The sequence below is a fragment of the Protopterus annectens genome, chromosome 14.part0, assembly GCF_019279795.1.
Source record: "Protopterus annectens isolate FY-2018-M chromosome 14.part0, PAN1.0, whole genome shotgun sequence".
In the NCBI taxonomy this organism is placed as follows: domain Eukaryota; kingdom Metazoa; phylum Chordata; order Ceratodontiformes; family Protopteridae; genus Protopterus; species Protopterus annectens.
The window spans coordinates 1,142,710,205-1,142,732,612 of record NC_056748.1 but is presented as its reverse complement, the minus strand read 5'-3'; the positions used below and the strand labels follow the sequence as shown (position 1 = coordinate 1,142,732,612).

Here is a 22,408-nt window from a genome sequence, read left to right as displayed (position 1 = left end):
TAGTCCCAGTAAGATCTTCTACAGAAGATGAAACAGTAATAGAGGAAATCAGTTCTGCCATGGCCAGTAAGGGGCTATGAGGGTAACTTTGGCTCCAAGGAGTTTAGCTTTTCTTAATGTTCATCAAATGAGACTAAGAAAATCAAAGAGAATTTTACGTTGGTACTTATAAGCAAGAGAATTCCTGCATGCAAGTATTCCTCAGGGAATTCCATAGTGATGGACTTAGAAAAAACACTTAGTTGGGGACATAAACAGGATGCCTATGTCCAGAAAAGAGTCCAAGCTAGGAGGTGGCAGAAGACTTCTACTTAAGTTATCCACCAAGGGAATGGACTCACTGGTGTAGTTAGCAACAAGGAAATCTCTCATTAACAAAGTCTCAATATTACCTAACATAGCAGGTATAAGTCTGTTCCCACTTACTTGGTACTGTACCACATAACTGCCATACTGTGACTCTGTGGTGAAAATGGACAGTAGAAGGGAGTCTAAGAAGACTCAGAGAGTAAAGATGACTGCTGCCATCACCAATATGCTGGCATGAAATGATAGTTATGATTACATTCAGATGAACTGTATGCTCAATGAAATGTCCCTCCCTCCCCATGGCTGGTATGTCCATGGTAACTGCTGGCAATAAAAAGAGGAGGTGGAAATAATTACTAAAGGAGAGATTGCCTGGATCCATCTGCCTTGATTAAGTAATACCTACATGGCTAAAAAATACAGATCAGATGAAGATGATTATCCATATTCTTCTAAGACCACTTAACCTAAAGAAAACCTAACAGAATTCAGGAACTCCATGCAAGCCTATCTTTATACTCCTCTGACAGTCCTACTGAAAGAAACCTGGCTCAAACCAGACATCCCTGATAATGAAATTCTTCCCCCAGGCTATAGCAGTATTAGGCAAGATAGGAAAACAAAAATCAGAGGTGCTATAGTCCTGCTCTTCAAAAAACATCTTACAATAGAGAGGGGTAACCTTAACCCTCCCACCATCTCCAACTTAGAAATATTCCTGGCTAAAATAAAACTCAACCAAAACAAAAATATATAAACATCCTAGATACCCATATTCCTCCTAGCAACAACATAGACAAAACTTGAATCCATCCTACAATGGTTCTCCAATAACCTCCCCTAAGAGACCATTATACTAGGGAACTTTAACATTAATTGGTACTCCTGCAACTCTGACCATCCTACTAGCCATATCAATCTCTACGGCTTTACCCAATTAATACAGACCACAACAAGGTTTGACAAAACTACTATAAAGGAAGCTATCCTTGATTGGATACTCACCAACTACCCCAAACTTTGCTATAGTTCTGGTACCCTACCTGACTCACTCAGTGACCAACCCCCAACATATAATAATACGTCATCAGGCAAATCCTACTAAAAAACCCAACTACTTACCACATCCGTAACACCAAACATGGCCCCTATCAGGACAATATGTGCAAAATCTAATTACTCTCCTTGGCTAACTAAACAGACTAAATCACTCCTAAAAGAAAGGGATAAAGCATGGCATGAAGGGAACCAGAAAAAGTCAATAGCTACTCACCAGAAGTATCGCCAGCTAAGAAAAAGCCAAAAACCCAGATAAGACTTTATAAGAAGAATCACTATATTAGCTTACAAGCTATATATATCAAAATAATCCCGAAAAATTCTGGACCACATTAAAAATACTATGACCAGGCCACACCAAGACCCCTCAACCAATAGCAAGTAATCCCCTAGAATGTATTTCAACCCAGTTTAATAAATACCTCGACTCCATCAACATCTTTACTAACCAGAACTTCCCATCATTGCCTATCAACCGAACATCTCTACTAGATAACACCACCACCTTCTCCTTAAAACCCGTCCCAACATATACTATATACAAATACTTGCTCAAGCTAAAACCCACAACCCTGGCAGCTGACAACCTACCCTCAACATTCTTAAAAATAGCAGTTGAAGCCATCTCCTATCCAGTTTCCCCTACTAATTAACTGTTCCATATCAGAGCAACACATTCCCAACCTATAGAAAATTGCACACATCATACCCCTACACAAAGAGGGTCCCTCCTCAGACTTCAACTACCGGCCCATAGCAATCCTATCCCCTCTATCAAAAATCTTTGAAAGGTGTGTTCACACCCAAGTACTTAATTATCTCCTTGACAATAACTTACACTCAGCACAGCTTCCGACCCTACCATAGTACTACTACCGCGCTCATTAGCTGAACTCATCCATCAATCAACTTAAAAATAAAGGTAACCTAGTATCAGCCTTCTTAGGACTTATCGAAAGCCTTCGATACAGTCTCTCAAACTACTGACTCCCCTGTCCAAACTGAACCCAAGCTATTCCACTCTAGCCTGGTTTCTGAACTATCTCACTGATCAGCAACAGGTGGTGTGTTGGAACAAAACTCTTTATCACTGGTAGTAAGGGAGAATGGGTGTGCCCCAAGGGTCAGTTCTTGGCCCCCTCCTCTTCAACTGGTTTACAAATCTCCAAAATGCCAGAACTACAGCCACCCTTACACAGTATGCAGACGACTCTATAGTCATATCTTTTGTCCCAACCCTATCTGAACTATAAAACATAACCCAAACATCCATCAATGCTACTGAGGCATGGTTGACAGATGCCCAATTAATCCTGAACCCAAATAAAACCAAGCTCATGCTCTTCCATCCCACTAAACTTGAAACCCAATCCACTCACTTCACCATCATATCCAGCAATAACACTCTGCTCATACCAGTAACATCCACCAAACTTCTTGGTGTTTTTATAGATCAAAACCTGAAGTTCGACTTACACATTACCCAAAGCACACAAGGTACCTTATATAGATGCAAAAACTACTTAACCACCAACTCTAGGATAACTACAGCTAGAACTCATCTACTGTCAATTCTGCTGTATGCTTCATCCATCCTTACCAACCTCTCCAAATCAGACCTAACCAAGCTAGATGCCTGCTATAATAAAATAGCCAAGTTTGCCACTAGTTATCCTACTAGAACCCATCACTGTAAGGCCCTAAGACAACTATCTTGGTCAGAACTTCCCCACCAACTCATCCTCACACAACTCTTTCCCGCTTACCAAATGTGCTATAAACCCAAAAAAATTCCAGCTCTGCAAGGCCTCTTCAACCCCCATAAAAGTACCCATCCACTGAGATCCACTAATAAAGCACTAATTGAAGTAACCAGAACCAAAAACACCTCAGGTGACTCTATGGTCTTGCTACATTGCTAAACTGTGGAATGCCTTACCACTTGAAATCAGAATAACTAGTTTAAAAAACTTCAAGCATCACATTAAAGTCCATCTTACCAATTTATGGACTTGTACATGTAGTGAGAATGGGTTGCCCATACCATGGAAATAGCTCTTTTTAAAAATGTAATAGCTTATGTAATGAGCAATGAATTCAAGTCAAAGACCACCTTTATTTTCTCTTCGCACTGTTGATATCTAGTAGATGTTAAGTCTCCAGTTTGCTATGTTACCTGTGTATATGACTAAGTATCCTAATTGTACTCACTGTTCACAATACCATTACCTCCTACTATTGTATAAACTGTCTTCTAGAAGCACTGTTATCCAAGACTACAGGGTCCTATCACCCATTCAAGCAACTTTTTCTGTTTTGGTCTTTTACCGATATGAATGTGTATTACTATGTTATCTTCCATTGTATTACAAGATTTTTTCTACTAAAAAAATTGTCTACCAACAACGGAGCTTTTCTCCCCGGGTCTCCGCTGAAAAAGGGTTTTATGCCCAGTCGGACTCTCCCAGTAAAAAAATGTAAAATAAAATAATAAAATCTCATGTCATTTTTCACACTAAAAAAAGAACCTGGAGTATTATATGGACTCTTTCTAGTCTGGCAAGTGTTCTTGAATGAGTCTTTTGTTTACAAGGTCTTAGACCTCTGCCTTTTCCCATCTGTCTGCTGTGGTCAACAGCCTACAGGGAACTGAGGCTCAACAGAAAGCCTTTGTGGTGCTAAGGTTAATGCAAATATGTAATACTGGAATTTCACAACAATAATAGTTGCTGGCTTGAAATCAAAATGGGCACATAAATTGCATTGGCCTCCAGACAACCTGGGTTGAATACTCTGGTATCACGATGGGCTACACGGACACTGACACTGAAAATGCAAAAGCCAACACCACTGCCAATGATCCGAGCACAGAGTTTGAGATCACCACTGAAACTGAGAAGTTCAGCATTAGGATTATCAACACTAATGGCAGGATCGTGGCTGACAATACCACGGCTGTCACCATGTGGATCAACATGAGCATTCTCATGACTGGTTTCACATGTATTGAGATAGTTTGTTATGCTGAGTTTTAGAGAACATACAGTGGTTGACTTCATCCTCTAAGAAAGTGGAAGGAAGGGACACCACTGAACCTTGCCTGAGCCTTGTAGACAACTGCAAGCTTATCATAACACTCAAAGACTAGAGTTACAAAATTAGGTGTAAAGCCATATGACACTTGAAGGACTGACAGATGACCCAACTGATAGGACAGAAAAAGTTAGAATAGGTAATCAACCTCCACAAAGGTGGCCAGTCACTAGCAGAGTTCCACAGGGATTGGTACAAGGGCCTCTCCTTTTTGGCATCTACTTCTCTGAAGGCAAACAAAAGCTGCTGGCTGACCAAGTTTGTAGAAGACCGCAAACTAGGTACAGTCACTGAATCCCCAAAAGACACAAACCATACAAAGAAACAACTGGTGCCAGAGACATGGACTCAAATTCAGTGCGAAAAAATGCATAATAGTACCCTTTGTAAAGGCACACACACCTGTAAATTACCAAATTGATAATGCATCCCTAAAACTAAACACAATGGCCAGGGATCTAGGATCTTTGACCATCATGCGCCTACTGTAGTGAGAAAACCATTCTATGTTGTGCAACTTATAAGTAAGGGCATGGCGTCCAAGGAGGTCATCGTTTCACTGTACTTGGTTTCTTATCACTGATTACAGTGCAGCCTTCAACATGTTCCTGACCAGGCACTAGAAACAGCCTGACAGACTACAGATGCACCTCACAAAAAGAATACAGTGAATTTTCATTAACTTTTTAATGCCTCTTTTACCACTTTCCGTTTTCTTTTCTTATATTCTATCTTCTTTAAATTGTTGACTTAAATATACAATCACCTTTTTCCATCTCATCTTGATGTAATATTTTTTTGTCCTTATTTAAATTAATACTTTCTTGTCCTTATTTAACTCAATACTTTCTTGTCCTTATTTAACTTGATACTTTCTATCACCATAGTCTATTAACTTTATTACTTAACTCATTACAACTCAGTGCACCTCCAAGCGTTTCTGCAGTTATCGCCTACTGCTCCTCTGGGTGTCAAACATCGCTTGTTCATATTTGCATTAATAATTCCAAAACCATGGTACGTACAAGGTATCAAAATATTTTGTCTTGAAGCATACATGATGGCAAACAACAGTGCTGATATCTGACCTTTGCCAATGAGTATTTGTTACAGCTGTAAGGTGATATGCTCAAGCCACACGCACGAGGAATTAAAGGTACATACTCAGAAGAACTGTACTGGAGGGAATAATACGATTTAAGAAGGGAGATTTATACTGTTGTGAGGTCAAGAGGGAGTGGGAGGAGGAAGGGCTGAGTGGGGATGAATAGAGATAAAATTATTAAAAATTTCTGTTCTGTCTGTTTAACTGGAACCTGTTTCAAGAGAGATTTAATAATACTCAAAGAACCTACATCAGTTGTTGCAGAGGAGATGCATTCTTAGGAAGTCTATATCCTTTTTCTAACCTACTTTAGCTGCAGACTCCTTCACAATTTTAAAGTCAAACAGAAGGTCTCAAGGTTGAATAGGAAGGGCCTGACTAAGCAGAATCTTGCTTACCAGAAGACTCTTACATGGACATATTTTTATCTGTAATTGCAACTGAGCCTTCCTTTGCCTTGACATGGAATAAGAAAATAGAACTGGAAGGATTGTGACCCTCCGCTAAACTAGTCACACACAGATGAGTCTGTCCACAGAAAGAATCTGCTTCCAGCAACTATACCTACAGAAATCTCTCTCCATCCTGATTAAAACTAACAAAAGATTATAATATAAAGGTTACATTTTATTAACGAAAAGGATGCCAACCTAAACTCTGATGTGTCACACAACAAAAATAATAATGCACCATTTTATCAGAAAAAAATGATAATGGCCATTAACAGAACTTTCTGTGGGGGATGTTTGAGTAAATTAGCAAAACAGCAGTTCACAAAGAATCACCAACAAATGTTTAGCTTTTGAAAAGTAAATATATACACAAAAAAGACCTGCACCTTATAAACAGTATAGACTGGCAAATGTTGTTAGAAGAGTCTTCATAGCAATTGAAAAGTATGATACAGGGAAATATTGCCAGCCCAGCTATCTGGAATTTTGTAAATAATTCTGTCATTTGTGAATACTGATATGATTTATATAGAACTGTATGTTATACACTGAGCTAAAATGTAACCACAGCATGCCCTGCTGATTTAGAACAGAAATGCATACAAACTTTATACATGTGCAAATGTATGTTTTAACAGTAGAAACTAGAACATAAAAAGGGTTAACTTGAAAAACTTCAAGAAAATAACGTGAAATTAAATTTTATTTATTTATTTACATTTGTTGACCGGGAGTGTCCAACTAGACGTAGGTCCATTTTCAGCAGAGGCCCGGGGAGAAAAGCTCCACAGTTAAAATAAACAGACAGTAGTTACACTGGATTACATAACAATTAACAATTTAACATAGCAATTAATTACAAACATATTTACAGATGAAGAACATAGTACATCAGTAGACAACTAGAATCTTTATCTGTGAAGTACATAACAGACATTAACAAATGTTACAATAAGAAGTTCCTCCTGTATAATAAGTACTAGGCTTATGAGCATCTGAGCTTGCTATAATCAAGGTAGTTAGTGGGGTGGAAAGAAAGGTAGTGGTTGGATGGGGTGGGTGATATTAGAATGGGAGTTGCAAGGGCATAGCCAGCATGTTTTTAGGTGCGCTTTTAGTAAAGTTTTGAAGTGCGTGCATGATGGTACTGAGGTAATTGTGGGTGGGAGGGAGTTCCATAATTTGGCTATGGCGCAAGAGAATAGTGCTTCACCAGCAGAGTTATTGGCTTTAGTGATCTGCAAGTGATTTCTGTTGCTGGATCTTAGTGGTCTGGTGGTGCGATAGGGTTGGAGTAGATTCTGGAGGGATGGGACATTTAGTGGATGGTTTACTAGTTTGTGGACAAGTTATAGTTGATACCACTGAAGGAGGTGAGGGAGTTCAAGCCAGCCTAGTTCAGCAAATGAGAGACAGTGGTGACTACGGTAGGATGCCCCTGTGGCGAATTTGGCGATTTTGTTGTAGCAGGTCTCTAGCTTGTTTAGATCGCATTGCCTTAGGTTGGTATATGATTGGAGAGGCATACAGTAGGGTGGAGATAAGGTGGGAATTTGCTATTGAAATCTTTACTGCTTTGGTAAGAAGCTGCATATTTCTGTATAACACTCCTAAGTTTTTTGTGGACTTTTTTTATGGTCATGGATATGTGAATGTCAAATTTTAGTTTATTGTCTATTTCCACTCCTAGGAATTTGGTGTGTTCAGCTGGGTACATAGTGGTGGTGTCTTTTGCTGTGATGTTAAAGTGAGAGTTGTTTTGAGTATGTTTGGTGGGTTGGAAGATGAGTAGTTTAGTTTTCTTTGGGTTGAGTATTAATTGGGCATCGGATAACCAAGTTTCAACAGAGGAAAAGGCTTCCTGTGTGACTTTTTGCAGTTTGGGTAGGGACTGGGCTTAGCAGATGATGGTTGAGTCATCTGCGTATTGTATGAGTGTGCCATGTTTGGTGGCAGAGGCTAGATTATTAGTGAAAACAGAGAAGAGTAGGGGTCCAATGATGAATCCTTGGGGAACCCCTATGGATACAGGTAGTTGTGGAGAGATGTCATTCTGCCATACAACAGATTGTTGGCGGTCAGACAGGTAACTCTGAAACCAGTTGGTGACTGACTGAGAGAAGGATAGGTTATTGAGGACAGAGATGAGTTGTTTGTGTGGGACCATGTCAACTGCTTTACACAGGTCTAGGAAAGTAGCAGAGGAGAGACAGCCATTGTTTTATGCTGAAGGATAGTCTTAGTAAAGGAGAGTAAGGCAGTGGTGGTGCTATGGTTTGGTCGAAAACCATGCTGAGTACTGGAAAGGAGGTTGTTAGTAAGGAGGTAGTCTGAGACCTAGGAATGTATGCATTTCTCTAGTATTTTGGAGAGTGGAGAGAGAATAGCTATGGGGCGGTAATTGGTTAGTTCTGTGGAGGGGCCGCTTGTGGAGGGGAATTATATGTGATACTTTCCACACTGTGGGAACGTAACTTTCTGACAGAGATAGGTTAATCAAGATGGATACTGGGTAGGCCAGAGCATCAGCTGCGATTTGTAATTATTCACTTGGGAGGTTGTCTGCTGTTAATTTGGTGGGCTTAAGTTTAGTTAAGAGGTTTTTTTTTATGTTGGAGGTAGGTACAGGAGAAAAAGAGAAGGCAGTGGGGAGATTACTAGTTGAAGGTGTGGGTTGGAGGGGAGGGGGGTTGTGTTGTTTAGCTAGTGATAGTATGGTTTGTGTGAAGTGTGTGTTGAATGAGGTAGCAATATTTTTGGAGGCATGGGGGATGTTAGGAGGAGGGGTACTGACTTTACCTGGGTGGAGGATGGAGTTTATGGAGGACCAGAATTGTTTGGGGCTGTGTTGGGAGGAGTCTAGGGCAGACTGGTAGTATTGGAATTTGTCCTGTTTTATTAGCTTTTTAACTCTATTGTGTATTTCTAGTTGAGGGGGTTTTGGTTTTGTGCCAGTGCTCCCAGGCTTTATCGCTGTTTTTCATTTCTGACTTAGTGGTTTTCTGTAGCCATGGGGAGGGTTGTGCTTTCATTCTGGAAAGTCTTATGGGGGCATGGTAATTAAGGATGCTCAGGAAGGTAGTATTAAAAAATTCAACTGCATCATCAAGACTGAGGTACTTTAGGAGATGCCAGTTACATTCTTTGAGGGATGAGATGAATGTGAGTGGGTTAAAGTTTAGTTTTTTACGTATTTGACGGTAGATGACAGGTTTAGCTTGGTATAGGTATTTTTTGAGTAGGAATGCTGGGGAGTGATCACTGAGGCTATCCGATAAGCAGCCTGTTATATATGACTGGGGGCTCTTACTGACTAGTATCCAATCCAGGGTAGTGTGCTTGCTGGAATTTTTATTTATCCTGGTTGGCGACTGGACTAGTTCGGTGAAGCCATGAAGATTTATATGATGGGCTGGATTGTTGCCAGAACAGGATTGCCAGTCAATACTGAAATCACCTAAAATGATAGTTTCTTGGGGGAGATGGTGGGTAGACCAGCTGAGGAGGTTTTCTAGTGGAAGGATGTTTTGGCCCGGTGGGAAGTAGCATCCAATTATGTTGATGGTTTTGTTTTGGTTTATTTTGAGGTTGGTATATATTACTTCTTCATTGCCTATTTGTGGAACTGATGATTTTAGGATCTGGATGTTTAGATGCTGTTTAAATATTATAGCTACTCCGCCTCCTTTCTTGTTTAGCCGGTCTACTCTTAGTATGCCGTAACTGCTAGGGAGTATTTGCTCAGTGGTAATGTAAGGTTTTAGCCAGGTTTCTGTCAGGATGACTATATATGGGGAGTACAAGTCTATGGTAGCATGGAGTTTATGGACTTTGTTGGATATACTTCTGATATTTAGGCTTAGTAGAAGGAAGTCACTTGGCTTTCTATTGGCTGTGATAGGGGAGAAGTTGTGGTTTCTAGTCTGATTATGAGGATTGGGGTTGGAGATGGTAGGGCCAGTGTTGGGGTGGATGTCTCCACTTAGGGCTAGTTTTGATATGCATGCGGTTATTAATTTTCTCAGTTTTTGAATGTATTTGTTTATTAGGGAAACTTTATGATTGTGCTCTGTGGGTAATAGGTATGGTGGGAGGGTTACTATGTTAAGTTGTAGGGATGCTTTATGTTTGAGTAATATTGTTGGTAGAATATGCGGGGGGTGCATAGGGATGGTTCTTGAGTTGGTGGGAGGGGAGCTGAGTGAGGGTGAGACATGAGTGGTGGTGTGAGTAGTAGTACAGTGATAGTGGTTGAGTGGAGGAATGATGGAGCTTTGGTAGGATGTAAGATATGCAAGGAGAGTGCATGCAGTGAGCATAGGTAAGGTATGCTTGTACATGTTAGTTGAGGAGGTGTGATAGTAGTGGGAAAATGGAGGAGGTAGTATTGGTTAGCGCTGTGGTTGGCTATTGGAAAGATGGGAGGGGTTTGTGAGTGTAATAAAGGTAGGACCACTGGGGGCAGGAGGAAATAGGGGGCAGGGTGGGGAGCGAAGCAGGTAGAGACCCTGTTAGTTGCTCTTATGAGGGGGCTGGAAACAATCAGGTAACAGAGTAAACTGATAAATGAACATATGATAAATTAACATATGATAGTGACAAAGGGTGGTTGTAGTTTTAAAAATGGTGCCTGCCACAGGTAATATTTATTAACTTTGAGATTGGCTTAAGGTAATAAACAGGGAAGGGGGAGGGGGAGAACAAGGGTGTGAGCAGGCAGTTCTTTTGTACTGCTGCTAATGAGCCAAAGCAAAGACAAGTTTGTGTTTAAGAAACAATCAGAATTGACCAAGGACTGCTCTGAAACTGCAAGTCATTTCTTAACTATTTCTCAGGTGGAAAAACAGGATAACCTTGTATCAGTAGGCTACTGTGGTCTCAGTTTAAATTAACAAACACACAGTATTGATCAGTTATGGATACTACTTGCTAACAGATTGGTGTTAGGTCTAGAAAAGAAGAGTACAGAGAGGAGTAAGCACTTTTGAGATGGTAAAGATATATTATAAAGATTACAAAAAACAAACTGAGCAAATAGCTACTGTAACTACTAGTATATGCAGATACTAAGCCAATTGGAAAAACATCTGTTAGAAGAAACCGCATCAGACGGTTATGTAGTCACAGATAAAAATATAGTGAGCAGCACTCTGTCCTGGGTCTCTAATGTGATTCTATCCACCAGTAACAGCACAATTATATAGAAATAAGTAGACACCAGTATGAGCTGTCTACACACAACACATTTACATGAATAACATCAGTGAACAAGGTGCAGCTATGCAAATAGATCATACTATTGTACTAAAAACAACTTGGTGCAGGCAAAATGCTAGCATGCCATAGTAACTTTCAATAATAAAGCATAAATCATATTAGATGTCTAACACAATTCAACATAAACATATACAGTTGTAAAATATCTAACACAATTCAACATAAATATGCATTTACAGTTGTAAAACACTTACTGGGGAGACACTGAGCTCCTCATGGAGCCTGTAGCAGAGTAGATTGTAGTTTTAAAAATGGTGCCTGCCACAGGTAATATTTATTAACTTTGGGATTGGCTTAAGGTAATAAACAGGGAAGGGGGAGGGGAGAACAAGGGTGTGAGCAGTCAGTTCTTTTGTACTGCTGCTAATGAGCCAAAGCAAAGACAAGTTTGTGTTTAAGAAACAATCACAATTGACCAAGGACTGCTCTGAAACTGTAAGTAATTTCTTGACCATTTCTCAGGTGGAAAAACAGGATAACCTTGTATCAGTAGGCTACTCTGTGGTCTCAGTTTAAATTAACAAACACACAGTATTGATCAGTTATGGATACTATTTGCTAACAGAAGGGAATAAGAGAGAGAAAGTGGAAGGTGTGTGTGTATGTGTGTGTGTGTGTGGGGGGGCTGCTTACAAGCCAAAGCACAGTGCTTTCCAGGAGAAAATGAATATTGGCTCAAACAGCTAGACACATACTCAAAGTTAACTTTAGCTGTTTGCAGACAGTTCAGACCCAGACTGCTTGCTTTACGATTGTGCCATAAAAGTTCTCTTGTGCCATAAAAGTTCTCTGTGTCAGTGTAGCAGACACAATTTTTGTATTGTCTTGAAAGAGAAGTAATTATTAGGTTTAAAATGTAAAAGTGTTTTATTGTTTTACGACTTCCAAAATCTATAAACATCTGAGAGGTATATTTTTTCCCACAGAGATGTTTAATTGTGTTATTTTCCGTTTAGCCTGGGAACTAAAGTCAGGCGAGGAAAAGTGATATCATCCAAGCTAACCCAGCAGTAATATTCTATATTTATTTAAGAACTCTCTCAGAGAAAGACTGGGCATTTTGTATTTTGTCTTTAACCTGGAAACATCCACTCATCACCACCATCTGCACTTGCCTTGCTCTGTAAGTAAGTTTTTAGGACATAGTAACCCTTTTAGATACAGTTAGGAATATAGTAAAGATTAGTTTAGATGTTTTCTGTATTTGAGACTGTCCTGCATTGTTGTTTTAAACACTTCCTTTGATTTTGAACTCTGAAGTAACTGTGTTGATTTACTGAGTATTGTCTTGTTCTTTTATTATTTATTATTAAATATATTTTAACCTATATTTGTGGCTATTTGTGAGACATATTTAAGCTCTGAAAGTACTTGCATATCGATTTGGTGACACTGTAAAGGCCACTCCCAATAGCCTTGCTTGGTTAGACTACCATTTTGATTAATAGTAACATTACACAGTAGGATTGGACACCCTTTGTAAGGGTCTTATAGTAGCGGATAAGTAGGGGTTTTGGTGGCAGTGCTAACTACATTATAGTCTTGGCAGAAGGGGGCATAGCTAGTACACCTGTGCCAGCCTTCCCCATGTGTGAGTGCTTTTGTTTATTTGTGTCTGTGTGTGTGCGTGTGTGTGTAAAACAAATCTCAGTGTGTGTGTGTCAACTACTTGGGCAGGGACATAAAGAGTGTTAGAGGACTTGGCTTGGAAGCCTGGCTAAGGTCTCAACTCTATAGCTGTGTGATTGGAGGCTTATTGGGGATCTGGGGAAAGAGGCAGAAATCAGCCTCAGACTGTGGTCTCTATGTGATCTTAAGGGAAATACTGTGTGTGCACTTGTCATCCTCCCATTGTGTACATCCCCTACTGGTGCCAGTGGTGAGGACTGAGGCTCCTCGATTACTGGGACCAGTACAGGGGAGTCATACTACGTATAAAAGAATAATCATTTTCTGATATAAAAACAGTAAGTAGAGATTTATTCATTATTCTGTGCACTTATTCTTGAATAATTAAACAGCCAGGGGGCCATTAGAAACTTCAGCTGAGCAACGGGGATCAGAAGAAGCAGAGCTATAAAGTGCATTATGGGATAGGAGAGAGTAATTTGCAGTTTAGAGTATTTTCATTTGCAATGCTATCTTACCATTTATACAACCTTATCCAATGAGCCGCTAAGAATGGACCTACTTTTACCAGATCTTAAGCTACATATTAATATATCTACAACAGTCAGCTTTCGTGAACATCAGGTTACTTTTGCGATCAGTGTAGCAACCGTTTTTCTGAAGTAAGGACTTTGTTCATTTACAGCTAACCAACACAGACAGTTAAATGGATTCTATACACAATTTTTTCCCACTTATTATAATAAGTTCTGCAAAGGACGATAAAGGTTTTGTTAACCACTTACTGGGATTTCAGACATAGCCCTGAATACAACCGAAGCAACCCAAGTTCATTTGGCAGCTCAGTCACCAGCTAGAGCTAGAACTAGAGGGGAGGAGGACAGGAATGCCAAAGCTCAGCCTGCTCACTGTCCGGGGGGAGAAGACATGTGCTCTGGGACACATACTGTGGCAGAATCCCTGGTGTACATCACAGCCCATATTTGTGCTTTCCTTCAAAAGAAGCAGAGCTATACGACATCTTTACATGTGCATCATAAAGACCAACCGGACATCAACCCTTGGATGCCAACAAGCAAGCATAGAAGGGAGACAGGGCTTAAAGGAAAAAAGCCCCCTGATATTCCTCAAGGATGATGGTGCCACTTTTGGTATTCATTCTTTGGGTGTCAATTGCATGTATGAGTCATAAGGCTCTTACCCAAGGGAATGAACAAGCCAGTACAATGGTAGGAGGGAAAACATTTGATTGTCAGACAAGGACTGAAAAGGGAGAAAAACTCGTTTTCTGATCTACACATGAAGGTTTCTGCTCAGATATATACCCAGTTTTTAATGAGATAATGCATGCTAGTAAGAAGAAATTACATTCAGTACTGCTGGGTAACATGGTATCTTTGTTGTTCTTTAGTTATAAACAGCATTTCTGATATCTTTAGGTTATGAAACTGTAAACCCAAGGGCTTCTGAATTATGGTTTTAGTAGGTTGCCTTTTACAATATGCTTTATTTAGCCATTTAGGCTGTGTGCATGTCCTTTTAATAACCCATATATAAAATGTTACACTCTCATGTTTCAGTAGTTATGCCTGCACCATTTAGATGCAATCTACCTTGAGCTAAGTTACTGCCTCCTAACTGGTTACTTCTATTGGTGGTTCTTGACGAACATGCTGAGGCAAAAGTCAACTACAATATAAATGTGTGTGTATGTGTGTATATATATTACACACACACACATATATATATATATATATATATATATATATATATATATATATATATATATATATATATACACACACACACACACACACACACACACACACACACACACACACACACACACACACACACACACACACACACACACTCTCCTGCTCTTCATTGTTGGGGATGGGGTTTGGTGAGCCTAGTTTTCAACTTTTTAAATACAACAGTAAATAAAATATGAGTAGTAGAAGCCTTGCCATAGTAACGTATATAGCATGCACATTCACTATTTGAAAAGAAATGTGTCAGCTCCATGGCACAGGAGGAAGCAGCCCTAACTCTGTTCCAGATAATCAGGCTTTGAATATCAGCCCTGGCAGTGAAAGAGATGATGAAGGAAGGGAGAGGAAAGAAGGGAGTGTGTCCCCTCGTCTTTTCTGGAGGAGGGATAGGTCAAGACTTGCCATAGAGAAGTGCAACTTTAAATGTTGCCAGTGTACACAGGACAGCATGGAAAAGTGCACACCAGCCCAGGGAAGTGAAGCATTGCTGCACAGTACCCCACTACATGCTCCTAGAAGGTTGGGCCCCACGGAAGGTACATCACTGTGGTGGAAGGGATGTTCACATTACTGGTCAAGTGCTCAAACATGAGCCTGGAACTAGCATGAGGCCATAGGTTTTAAGCCTCTGTCAGCAGGGACTAAAGCTGTCACAGACCCCTACAGTGGTAAGCTCCTGTTTTCTGCTTTGGTGATCCCTCTATAAAGTCCTAGGTGGCCTACTCAAACAGGAACACCTCTCAGAAGCATGCATCCAAGATCGACTGCCTAAGCTTATCCTCAAAGAGGGAGATTTTCAAGTAAACTAGCGTCCATAGATGTATGACAGAAAGTACTGCCCCATCCACAGCATCAGTACAGTCAAATCTCCAATTTAAATCATATATATATATATATATATATATATATATATATATATATAGAGAGAGAGAGAGAGATTTGCATATGATCACTATTGCCCTATAAAAGCCTGACTAGCTTGGTCTGCAAGGCTATGGAGCGCATCATCATGGAACTCATTTACAGAGACATTGGGAACCTCCAAACACTGAATCCTACCCAGTTTGGCTTTAAGGGCAGATCATGCCTCATAAACCTGGTGGACTTCTTTGAGACAGTTATCAAGGCTATAGACGAGGGAAAGGTGGTACACACAGCCTACCTAGACCTCACAAAGGCCTTTGACACCATTCTCCATTCTGATATTATAGGCAAGCTTACCAGCCTGAACATAAACCCCTATGTCACAAGATGGGTTGCCAACTGGCTCAAGGACAGAACCCACACGGTGAGGGTTGCGGGAGCTAGGTCCGACTCTAAACCATTTTTAAGTGGCGTTTCCCAGGGCTCAGTCCTAGGACCCCTCCTGTTCGGCATATATTTCTTAAAGGTACAGGCAAGCACAGGAGGACTATGGCTGACCAAGTTTGCAGATGACTGCAAACCTGGGGCTATAATCGGCTCTCCGGTTGACACAGACATCCTCCAAAAGGGTCTTACTGACACGGTTACCTAGTGTCAAAATCATGGCCTCAAGCTAAATACCAAAAAGTGCATAGTCATCCCCTTTGGAAAAAACAAAGTACCCACAAACTACCACATAGGTGGTAGTCCCCTAAATACGGAAGATGTACTAAGGGATCTGGGGACCCAAGTAGATAGTAATCTCTCTTTGATAATCACATTGCCAAAAGTGGTTTAGAAAATCCTTCTACATGACCCAAATAATCACAAAAGGGTTCACATCCAGATCAAAAGAGCTCATTGTGACCCTCTACTCATCACTCATCAGACCCATTATAGAGTACAACGCTCCATTTGGGATGTACCTTACAAGACACCTGCAACAGCTGGAAAGACCACAGAAGTACCTCACCAACAGGATCACTGGCCTCAAACAGATACCCTATGCAAAAAGATGCCCTATGCAGCTTGACTGAAGAAACTCTAGCTGTACTCGGTTGCATACCACCTACTATGAGGTGATCTCTGCCTGACATACAAGGCCATGTCCAAGCCAGAATTGATAGACATGCTCCACCTAAAGAAAACTTTATCCCCTCGAGCCACAAACTCTAGGGATCTAAACCTCACCACAACAATAAATAGGATGTGCTGAAGGGATAAATTCCTGTCCCAGAGACTTCCCATGCTTTGGAACAAGATTCCAATCTATATTAAGCAGAGCTCCTCGCTAACACTCTTCAAAAGAAACCTTGACGAGTGGATGGGAAACAAATTTTACCCCAGGGATCACTTCAGTGGTTCTGCTGGACAGAGGCACAGGGAACTGATCTAAGGGGGCGGCGAAAGCCAACACATTCTGGCTAGGCTTATAAATGCCTTCGGGCAGATAGCCTAATACCTACCTATGAACCTGTAAACACTGTGGAAACCACAGCATAGACTGAGACCATGTCTTCATACATCCCAGAAACAAGGGAGGTGAAAGCCTTTCCACAGCCTGATTCACTGCTGAGAACTAGAGTAATGACAAGTGAGACAAACAGCCAAGGGATCAGCCACAGTATACCTACTGCTTCAGACTCTTTATCAAGCAGTAAGGCGAAAAGGTCTAGTACTCTCAGACATCAGTGCTCGACTTCAGAGATCATCCATAAGTCATTCCTAAAAAGCTTAAATAGGGGTAAATTCCATTCCAATGTGAGCCTGAAGCCAGCATCCATCTTTGTGGCAGGTAACACTGCAGCATGTGGATGTTTCCAGGCTGCAAAGTTGGCACTCCTGAGCATAGACTCCATGGATGGGATGACTCAATACTCCTCTTTCAGGGGGAAGGTAAAGACACAGACTACAGAGGATTTCTTAATACTGACAAGGTCATCCAGGAAGCAGCCTTGGAAAAGAAGGGACTCTCAGTCCTTATCTGTGTAAGAAATTAGGGTGTCTTAGTCTTCCCAGTCTCCTTCAAAAGAAAAAAAATGTGTAGGGGGAGACCCAACCCTAACTATGAGCTAGGCAGATCTGCACACACCAGATGTGAAATTGGTTGAGTGCACAACAGACTAGAAATGCTGGATAGATGACAGCATACCTGCACTCATGGACATGCCTGCCAAAAGCAGTAAAACTGTTAGGTCTGGGAACGGCATGGCATGGTGTCATTCCAGACCACAGAGGGTCTACTCTTACACCCATAACAACATATCACATCCAACATCAAACAGTTGTCTGACATCTAATGCCTGGGCCTACCTTGTCAGCCATGAATGTGTAGGGGGGCTCCAGTGGACCCTTCCTCAGACTGGGCTGTTGAACCCTGCTGGGCTTAGAGGGAGGCCTGGAATGAAGAGTCAGTAGTCTTGAATGCCAACGATCAGAAAGTGCTAGCATATTATATGCTCTACCCAGGTGCATGCTGCTAGTCATAGTTAAGCTACGGCCACTTTACTGATCATCTAGTATGCATCTCCACTTTTATTACCTTAAGCACACCCTCTGGATGCCTCTTGCCCAACGAAGTGGTGGATGGGTGCTAGCCTAGCCCCTTATTTACAGGAAAGCTTGTAGCACAGGGGAATCATTACGTCTAGAATGGTGAGAATGATGTCAGCAGTCAATAACCTTCAGCTTCTCAACTCACCAGCCTAGGACTCCACAAGGGACTTTCTTGCTAAACCCCATACTGGGCAATCTTAACCTCTGCCATCTTGCAAGGTACAAGTTTCACCTGAAGCTTTTCTCTTGCATCTCCAGGTGCCTGCATTAAAATATTCACACTCTTCATCTAAGGCAATTCTGATGAAGATTTTGGCTTGTTATCTACTAAACACACAAACCCTTAGATGCTTTGTACTTCTTAGGCCATTGCATGTGGAAACTTTTCTATGATGAAATGTCACTCCTAGATCAGTTTATGACACCATAAAATGTGCTACCTAGTTGTATGCACTTCCCCAACAAGTAAAACAAAACAGAAAACATAATCAAGGTGGTGACTGCAGGAAAACAAACCTCAACAGAAGTAAAGAAAAAAAAGCAAAAACAGATTTGCAGGGGATTGAAATCCTAACAATTTCCTATCAAAGAGGATTCCTGATATTAGGTATGCATATATCTGAAGCTTACTATCACTGTCCACCTCGGTTAGATAAACTTTGAGGAATCCTACAAATATGATATGGTGGTATGCAACTCAATACAATCAAAATGAATGAAAGCAACAGGAAACATATGTTAAACATATACTGAATTTAAAAAACTGGGAAGACAGTCCAGTATACCATGAATCTAAACTATTCTACACTCAGAATCATCAGAATGTCCACTTACAGTTTTAGGAGTACTTGGCAAATGTAAGCCTCTAATTCCATGTTCTAGCATTTGTACAAAGGTTATTAAAATTTATTTACCAAACTTAGTGGTTTTGATTCTGCCGCCAGGTCTTGCTGTTGCCTCAACAACTTTCAGATCCCTGTATCCATGACTAAACAGACATTGGGCAGCACCGATTCCTGCAATCCCACAGCCAATGATCACAATGCGGGGAAGTGATGCACTTTCTGTCATGGCCATAATCTGTATGCACCTTCACAGCACTACGAAATGGAAAAAAGCAGCAAGTCACAGATTAATTTACAGTTCTGCTAGATGAATCAAAGTTCAAAAAGCACAGTAAGTTCCACAACTAATGTGGATAAAAACAAGCTTTCTCCATTCTACAGGCATTTCTGTAACCGGCCATGAGATTTAATACTCGGTACCCTGTGACTTTACAAAAGCAACCAGTTACTTATCGGTTCAAACGAACTGAAAATGGGTACGGAATTCAACAAATGTTCTAATACTGATTTGAAATACAGAAGGACAACGGTTTGCAGTTTCTGTGGATATATTTAGTAAACTAGACCTTGTTACTTATTAAAGCCAACAGTTAATAATTTAAAAGCTGTGCTGAGAACCATACCAGAAATGTCAAAGGCTGAAATGAAAAGTTAACCTGAACATAACTTCTGTACGATTATGCAAGTACAGTTTGAATGCCCTCAAAATTTAGCAGAAAATATATATACACAGCAACAACAGCCCTCGACATGATGGAAGTACTTGCACGGTTAAGACTCACGTATTCTCCCCAATCCACCCCTAAACACAACTAACATCCAAAGTACAAAATGAGAAACAGGCATGTATATGGGCATACATAATGAAATTTAAGTCCTTGGCTATAACAAGATATAATCTCAGCAAGAACTGTGATACAATCAGCATGTACACTCAGTATATACTGCGTACAAAACTAGTAAACTTACTGAAGAATGGATTTTCTTTAAGACTAGACTTTCATCATGTTCTCTGGGGCGATTATGACAAACATTAGAAACAGGATTCCCAGGGCCAGATTCTAAATTGCTCCCAGTGTAAGTGACTTACTTCAGTGTCAAGGCCTAAGTCAGGGTTGCAACATTGTAAGTCACTTAGGTAGCAAATCTTTAGGAATGTGTGACCCCAATCTCTGAAGGAGCTGTCACTCTCGGTTGATATTGCCTGTCAATCTATTACATGATCTAAATGATCAGTTTTAATAATTGGCTTAATTTCTGGTGTCATTCTAAGGGGATCCAATGTCTGTCTGCCTGGAATGACATGCTTGACAAGCCACGCTGCTTCGCAAGGGACAGCTTGCACCTGTCACCCCTGGGTTTCCAGATATTGGCAAAGGCTCTTGCCACCCCCATAGTGCCTTTTTTAGACAAGGCTCAAATTCTAAACCCACCGCCCTAGAAAACAATAATGGAAAAAAAATAAGGGTAATGCTGCTCAATGCCAGAAGTCTAAATCTCAAGATGCACGCCCTCGATGCCCTCCTCAGTATGGAGAACATCGATGTCTGTGCTGTGACTGAAACCTGGTTCAAGGCTCCTGAGAGCACCCCGGCACTATCAGGTTTTACCTCATATCATGCGTTCCAGCCCCAAAACCCGGACCGTACCACAAAAGGAGGGGGTGTATCCATATTCATCAAGGATACCCACACCTCCGGGCTGGTGGCAACTCACGAAGCATCAGAGACCATTCAGGTGCAATTAACCATAGGCAAAACTGCTCTACAGTTTGTAGCATGTTACAGGCCACCCTCTCAAACTCAGGAACCCCACACAGCCTTCCTGAAGACACTGGAGATTATAAATGTCTCTCCAAACACCATCATACTGGGTGACTTCAACTACCCAAACATAGACTGGGAACATTACTCAAGCCCCAATACCCTAGCCCAAAGGTTCCTGGAGTTCATAAACTCAAATGCTATGGAACAACTTGTCACCATTCCCACAAGAGGTGAAAATATACTAGACCTGATCATCACAAACATGGGGAATAAAATGCTCCACACCGGAAGTATATCCCTCATTGGTGAGATCAGACCATAAACTAATCTCACTGGAGATCCACATCCGCCCCACCCCCAACAAAAAAGACCACAGTGAAGAACTTCTCAAAAGCCAACTTCACACTTCTTAAGACTGGTGTGGTATCCTTCAAGGCCCCTGAGCCATTGGAAACCACAACCCACGCTGCTGAATCCCTTACAAATGCTTTCTACGAGCACCTCCAGGATTGCATGGATCAAGCAATCCCAAATAAAATCAAGACCCTTTCCACCAAAGGCAAGCGCCCGATCTGGTGGACCCCAGCCATAAACAAACTTTACAACAAGAGGAGAAAGCTACTACAAGATAGAGCAAAATGCCTAAAAGGGAAGACATCTCTGATCAATACTAGTAAAAAACTACGATCACTCATAAAATCATCCAAGTCCAACTTTGAGAGAAAAATCGCCAAGGACTCAAAAGACAATCATAAGGCCTTCTTTAGCTATGTTAGAAATCTGGGTGGAAACTCCCAGATATGCTCAGAATTAGTCCAAAATGATACAAAAATCACTGAACCCACAGACATTGCAAACATACTGGCAGACAGGTTCAGTGAAAATTTCTCCCTCCCTCCCCAAAGGAGAAATATCTATCCCAGCAGAGTGTAGCCTCCCAATCATCTCAAATGCCCAGGTGAGAGCTGCTCTCTCTAAAGCTAAAAACACAGCATCAATGGGACCGGATGGTGTCCCCGGCTGTGTGCTATACGAACTCAATGAGGAACTAAACCCACACATAAGGCTGCTGTTTAATCTTAGCCTTACCACAGGATACGTACCCAAAGAGTGGCGTACGGCAACTGTGGTCCCACTCCACAAAGGCGGTGCTTCTACGGACCCTGGTAATTACCGCCCCATAAGCTTAACAAGCCTGGTCTGCAAAGCTATGGAGAGGATCATAATGGAACTCATAAATAAAGACATAGGGGACCTACAGATATTGGATCCTACCCAATTCAGCTTTGTCAAGGGCAGATCATGCCTCTTGAACTTGGTCGACTTTTTTGAAACAGTCACCAAGGCCATTGATGAGGGTAAGGCAGTTCACACAGCCTACCTTGACCTTGCAAAAGCTTTCGACACAATATCCCACTCGGGTATCATAGAAAAGCTCACCAGCTTAAATGTAAACCCATATGTCACAAGATGGGTTGCAAACTGGCTCAAGGACAGAACCCACAGGGTTAGAGTTGCTGGTGCCATGTCAGACTCAAGCCGGTCTGGCGGTGTCCCACAGGGCTCAGTCCTGGGCCCCCTCTTGTTCGGCATCTACTTTTCAGAAGTGAAGGCAAACATAGGAGGATTGTGGCTGACA

The 22,408-nt window shown here is 41.2% G+C and overlaps 1 protein-coding gene across 2 annotated transcripts in view; it reads right to left on the bottom strand.

Annotated features, from left to right (window-relative positions):
* LOC122789461 (peroxisomal N(1)-acetyl-spermine/spermidine oxidase-like) overlaps window positions 1-22,408 on the bottom strand; it is a 474,880-nt gene that overhangs the window by 394,246 nt on the left and 58,226 nt on the right. For both annotated transcript variants that reach the window (XM_044056939.1, XM_044056936.1), the window contains exon 2: window positions 19,073-19,258. In XM_044056939.1, coding sequence (XP_043912874.1) covers window positions 19,073-19,235 — 163 coding nt within the window. In that variant the 5' untranslated portion in view covers window positions 19,236-19,258. The remainder of the gene's footprint in view (window positions 1-19,072; window positions 19,259-22,408) is intronic.